The following is a 6369-nucleotide window of genomic DNA, read 5'->3' as shown; positions in this document are numbered from 1 at the left end:
CAGAAACATCACTTCCCATTACAATTTTATATAAGAATGAAAAGAAATTCAAAATTCCATTGTACATTATCAATTAAAATTTTTTTTCAAAAGAAAGCGAAATGGCATATTAGCAATATTTTGAGACTCTACACAATCGTTTATTGAAATGAAAATTTAGTTTCAAAGTTACTCACCTTATTCATCCGTAACTCGGAGTTGATTTTAGCATTCTTTCACTGTTTTTCTACTAACAAATTTGGTAAAACATTTCATAAATTCATAATTAGTTATTGTTTATATTAAATTTTTAAAAAATTTAAACAAACAAATATATCCATCAATTATAATAAAAAAACATTTTTAACCTCTCATTATTATTCTTTCTGATGTTATAATCATAACTACTTATTATTAATTATTAATGTTATTTGAATATTAAACAATGCTATCGCCTATCAATAAAAATATTTAGTTGAAAGTATGATATTTTAATTTTTTTTATAATTATACACATATTACCTAATTAAAATTTATTTAATTATATTAAAATAATTATAATTATCATTATTTGATGACCATATAATAATTATAATTTTTTTATTTATACGTTATTCTAATTATCATAAAAAATAATAAAATAAAAATAAGAGTAATAAAAGCGTTAACTTTTATAAATTTAATTAATTAATTAATTAATTAAAATTACGTATTAGTTTTGTTAATATATTAATAATATAATCAAATATTAATTGATTAACTAAAATTTATTTTTGAATGTTTAATTTAAAAATAATTATAATTAATAAATAACATACAAATTAAATATAATGAAAAATGAAAATATAGAGTTGAAACTTCACATGAGCGAAAGATAGGGGTTATCCGGGGGAAGGTGGTGGGCGGGAAAATAGTGTATTTAGTTAAGTTAAATTTTGGGTTTGGGGTGTGGTCTCTTCCGGCGGTGTCTCTGGGGAAGAAGATGGCGGCGTCGAATTACGAGTACCCAAGGCTACGGCGGCCAGAAATAGCAGCAATCCTTGCGCAGTTTCAGATTGCTAACGTCACCGAGCAAGACCTCATCCACCCTAACCCTGACTTGATTTTCGACATCTACACTCGCGTCCTCATTCACCTCGATTTCCTCCTCGAGTCTCTCTCTCTCTCTCTCTCCCTCTTCTCCTCAACCCTACATTCCTCACTCACCAATCTCTTTTGTTCACTTTCCGCAGGGAAGACGGCGAGCAGCTTGAGTTCGATGCCCTAGAGCAGCTCGAAAACCCCGATTTCCACCTCGATTCTGTTCGTGCCATCAAACTCTACAACAAGATCAAGGAGGTTCTCACCTCGCTCGAGTGCCCTCGGAAATTCACCTTCCATGATCTTCTCATGCCTGATTCTAACAGAACCGAGCTTTTCCTTGGTGCTCTTCTCAATTTCTGTCTCGATAGGGAGGCCAGGATGAATTCTGTCTCCGAATTTGTGGAAGAAGTCAACGCTCTAGAGGAGCAGCGAGCGGAGTTGGAGGAGAATAAGATTCTGCAGGTTTCTATTGGAATTCTCGAAATCGTTTTGGATTTTTTTACTGAAAATTTCACTGAGTGTTTTTGTTGCAGTTGAAAGCGGAGATTTCTGAATGCAATGAAGCCAAGGAAAGGGAGATGCTTCTTGTTCAGGAGGTGGAAGCGAAGGTTAAAGAGCTGCATCAAACGATTGCGGCGCTGAACAACAGTCAGATGTCGGTGAGGGCTACCTCGAGGAAGTTGAAGGAGAAGACCGGGGAAATGGATGTGAAGGTCAGCAATTGTCTGTTATAAGTGTATTGAGTTGTTGAATTTTTTGTCTTGATATTGGGGATTTTGGATAGTTTATGAAAGAAACACGGTGGAGAGTAAAAGGTTTTGTAAACTATTCGCATAGACTTACAAGTTGGAACTTTGGATAGTGTAGCTTGTAAGTAAATTGCAGGTTGTAGTGTTTGGCAGACTCGGTGTTCTTTTTCTGCTTGTAACAATCAGCAATTAAAGCTTAAGCAAATCAATTATATTGTGTTGGATATTTGTGTTTCTTTATTTGTGTAGACACTGACATGGCTTTGATTTTAGTGAGTTCTGGCTGTAGGTCTTTACCTTTTGCATATTACATTGTGGTCTGCCTGTTGCTTTCTCTTCTCTCAGCTTAATGATTGAGATTCCATTGTTGGTCTACTTACATCAAACCTGTTCCCCTTGAAAGTTTGACTACTTTGTGCATAGATTTATTTTTTCTTTCTCATCTTTTTTTCCTTTTCTTATCCTAGATTTCAAATGCTCAATTTGCACTGGTACAAACTGTTCAAGAGAATGCAAGTCTACGTTCAAAAATTGCTCAATCTCCCGATAAAGTACAGGTATTTTTTTATTTATTCTTCCCAGTCATTAGAATTGCTTGCAAATCAAATTCATTCATGTTTTTTATTATGCCATTGTATTGTAGGCATAATAACCAAAGTTAATTGGTTTTTTGTCCTTAACTCCAAAAACATGGTGTACTTTGCATTTCTCTATCCTATCTGCTTGTGTTTGACAACCTTGCTTTTTTGTTGGTTCCGCATTATGATTGGATACTAGTTTTGGAAATGATTGGCAGGTCTTCTCCTTTAATTCATAGTGGGAAGGAAATGCTTGTGCGAATTTATATGGGAAATGCTTTATTCTTGCCAAATTGAACTAAAACTGCATGCTTGGTTTAGATATTTTTGCTGTGCAGAAAGTTCTAGGATTTTTTCTCTGCTCATTCTAATAAATTTGATCCTCTAATTTGGCACGAAGAGGGCTTTAGAGGAAAAGAAATTAGCTCGAGAGGAGGCAAGGAATGCTGAAAGATTAGCAATGCAAACTTTCCATGAAAAGACTTCCCTTGTTGAAGTTTATTCCAAGGTATTTTGTCACAAACTGTCTTTTTTTCCCCTTCATCTTCATTTTAGGTCATGGTAATGTAATATAGTAATCTACCAATGTTATTACACTTATATTTGACTATCATGATAATGAATTTCTACATGAATTAAGAAATAATTACTCTAGGATGCAGTAGTAACTTGCAACGCAATTCAACTTGTGTGAATTGTTAACCTATTGAGTTGTATTGCACCTCTATCAACTCAGTACCAATTAACTGGTACTACTGCTGGAGCTGGGTTTGGCTTATGTAAGCTGAATTGTCCGTTGCAATGTGACTTAAATAACAAACATCAACATAGATTGACTAACTGGAGTGCCTAAACTGCATTAAGGAATTTGCCGTTGAGATTGTTCATTTAAAGCAAACTACAATAAAAAAAACAGTAAACTACAATGTTCAATCATCAACATGGGTAATTTATGCACTGATCTTCTGATCATTTTAAAAAAAAACTACAATAATGCAGCAGTAAAGCATGACCAATTTCATAATGTTCTGTTTTTGAATTGAGATTACTTTACTTTTTTTTTCCCAGGTTTACAAGAAAATGTCAAAGCACTACAATTTGATGCAGGGTATCCAAGAGCAGGTATAAAAATACTCTGGTCAGTTGGCATCTGCTCTGGTATTTATCATAACTGGACGTGGACACGGAAGCATTTTCTTATTGGTAGTTTTTATTTGCATCGGGCTCATAATTGGACGTGTTTGAGATATAAGATCTATTATGGACTTTTTCTTCTCAATCATTCAAAGATTATTACCATGCAAAGCCTCTTGTTTGATGCCAATTATGCCTCCTATAGGTAAATTCTGCTAAATCTATTGAAAAGGACCTTAAAGCATTAAAAGCTAAACTTAGTGATGAAGAAGTATTGGAGAAGTCACTTGAAGCCAAATTGGTTGAAAGACAAAGTAAAGGTAAGTTCTTGTGCAAGCAAGGCTGTGTCTCTATTCCCAGATAGTAATTTTAAGCATGACTAATGATAATTCTTACAATACATATTCTACAAAAACTGTTAATGACCAGGTATATTTTTGTCCAATAATTTACTTTTCCTTTTATTTTTTTTCGGTAGCATTTTCTGGCTGAAATGCATTATATGCCACATTATTTTTTAATGATTTTTGTCAAAAACTCAGTTATATAGCACTGCCTTTAAAGTATACAGATATGTTGTGCTTTACCTTCAACCTTCTGTACTTGTTTTCCCTTCCTCAGTTAAGCAGTTGGAAGAATTTAGGGAGCAGTTGGAGAAAGAATGCAATCATACGCGGGAAGAAGCAACTCAATACTTAATTAATAAAAAATCAGAAGTGGAATCTAAGAGATGTGCTACAGAAACAAGACAGAGAAACGTTGAGGCTATGCTATCTGAGGTACTACTTCTCAAGTTTCATGAATCAAGAAAATTTGTTGAAAGAATAAATTTTTATTTTTTGTCTGTATTTTATAGGTGGATGCCATAAATAGTAAAATTACATCAGTAAAAGAATCTGGAGCAGTGAAAGTGGAACGGTTAGGTAGGAAATGTGAAGAGATAGTTGAAGAGGTACATGGCCGTTTATCATATTTTGGTGATCTGTGGTCTAATCACCCTGCTTATTTTAATTTTTAAAAAGCTTCAAATTGCACTCATACTTCCCCCATGAAAGAAAAATTAAAATTAAAACTAAAGTTTCCGAAGTTGGCCTATATCGGCAACAACTTTCAGTAGATTCTATTTTTTTCTGTTTAATTTTTTGCTGGACTAGCTTGAATCCTTTCTCTTAACACTGCCGTGTTGATTGCAAATTTTGTATGACGATCCGTGCTTTGCTTATTGTGATAGTGAATGAGAAATAATTGAATTATTGTGCCGGCATTCTTGCAGTTTCACAAGTATGCAAACTCTATTGCACGTGTCATTGAATCTGGGCCAAAGAGTCAGGGCTACTAAAGGAGATTAATTTGACATTTTGGATCCCGTTTATGTACTAGACTTGTAAAGTTGAGTATGTTAGCATCAACATTCTGGAAGAATTATGGTGCATCAACGTCTTAGTGACATCACCATCTTGCTGCAGAGCTGGATTCTGTATAGCGCGTAAAGTGTCTCCCTCACGCTTCTTCCATGCCTAGCCCGATAGTTGGATGTGTCCTGCGATGGTTTGCTTTTGGATCATGCCACTAGACGAATGAAAATGTGCTCGTAATGCATAAACTAGTTATCCATTCTATTTGATTATACTATATTTTATTTCATTTCACTTTATTTTATTTATCATTAAATGTATGAATATAACTGTTGAAATTTCTTGAATTTGTAAATGACTCAATCTTGCTCGTCACTTGAATTCAGCAGTTATTATTTTAATAGGTTGTAATAAGGAATTATAAATTATTATACCAAGTTATGAGTAAATATGTATACAAACTTTAAAAGATGGAAAATTGCATTTCTTTAGTGTAGTAGAAAGTAGTATAAACAAATTATAATAATAAAAATATCTTAATCTTTTTGTGCTGGAGGTCACATTGACTGAATTATATTAATTTGTTTTTTTTATTTTACTTTTTCTTCTTTCATGACAATAACATTCTTTATATTAGACTAATGCATCATGGTAAGTTAATTTCACTAACTTAGGCTCACAGAAAACTAAAATAAAAGGAGTTTTCTTTCTCTAGAAGAATGTTAGTTAGTTTTGAAAATAAATTGAACGGTTTTAGTCAGTTAATTGATTCACATAATTCTATCTAAATTAAATGAAATTCAAGTAGATTTAAAAAAATTGCAAAGTTCATAAAAATAAAAGGTAATAGTATATTATTTATTTTGTTTTGATGGCTATTGAATATCATACTATTTTTGTCTTTATAAATGTTTCACGCTGAAGGGCTAAAAGTAAATAGCAAAATCAAGACTAAAATAAATCATTTGAGAAACGAGATCTTTTTTGTCATAATCTCGTTACAATGTTTATATTTTCATATCTTGGAAATTAAAGAATACCAGCAATCTTTTAATAACAGATGTTTCTTCTATTTTTTTAAAAACTTTAATTTAATCTTTTAATATATATATATATATATATATATATATATTTGTATCTGTCAATGTTTTTATTGTTATAATTATTGAAATCGAGGGAACGATTTTCTTCTGCAAAAATAAGATATCAAAATGTAGGTATCACTAATCACTTTTCTTCTGCAAATCTTAAGTTTGAACACTCTTCATTGTTTTTTTTTTAATAATTGTTAGAGTTGAGAAATTTCTCTACACGTTGAATTACAATTAATGTCTCAAAAAATCGATTAGTTAAAATAAGAATTAAATAATATTTTTTATGATTTAGTTTTCCTTAAAAAAAGAAGAAGGTAAATTCGTATCTTTAATTTTTTTTTATCATAAAATTGTAATATTTTGTAACATGTAGGTATAAAATTAAATGAATTAAAAT

General features: G+C 31.8%; 1 protein-coding gene across 1 annotated transcript; it reads left to right on the top strand.

Annotated features, from left to right (window-relative positions):
• Window positions 1-936: 936 nt before the first annotated feature.
• On the top strand, window positions 937-5321 carry LOC113859177 (kinetochore protein NUF2 homolog). The gene is made up of 10 exons (XM_027491992.1): window positions 937-1131; window positions 1212-1524; window positions 1596-1775; window positions 2279-2368; window positions 2790-2897; window positions 3458-3511; window positions 3729-3843; window positions 4145-4302; window positions 4380-4475; window positions 4797-5321. Exons 1-10 carry the CDS (start codon window positions 962-964, stop codon window positions 4860-4862), a joined length of 1350 nt encoding a protein of 449 aa, XP_027347793.1. The 5' UTR covers window positions 937-961; the 3' UTR covers window positions 4863-5321.
• Window positions 5322-6369: the final 1048 nt, after the last annotated feature.

This window comes from Abrus precatorius, unplaced genomic scaffold (genome assembly GCF_003935025.1).
Source record: "Abrus precatorius isolate BTA unplaced genomic scaffold, Abrus_2018 Scaffold2, whole genome shotgun sequence".
Lineage (NCBI taxonomy): Eukaryota > Viridiplantae > Streptophyta > Magnoliopsida > Fabales > Fabaceae > Abrus > Abrus precatorius.
This window is presented reverse-complemented; position numbering and strand designations above follow the sequence as displayed.

Bases quoted from the DNA above. Each gene is read 5' to 3' on its own strand.
- LOC113859177 (XM_027491992.1), top strand. From the start codon at position 962: ATGGCGGCGTCGAATTACGAGTACCCAAGGCTACGGCGGCCAGAAATA. The intron at 3,844-4,144 runs GTAAGTTCTTGT...TCCCTTCCTCAG, and splicing joins GGTTGAAAGACAAAGTAAAG to TTAAGCAGTTGGAAGAATTT. The intron at 4,303-4,379 runs GTACTACTTCTC...TGTATTTTATAG, and splicing joins TTGAGGCTATGCTATCTGAG to GTGGATGCCATAAATAGTAA.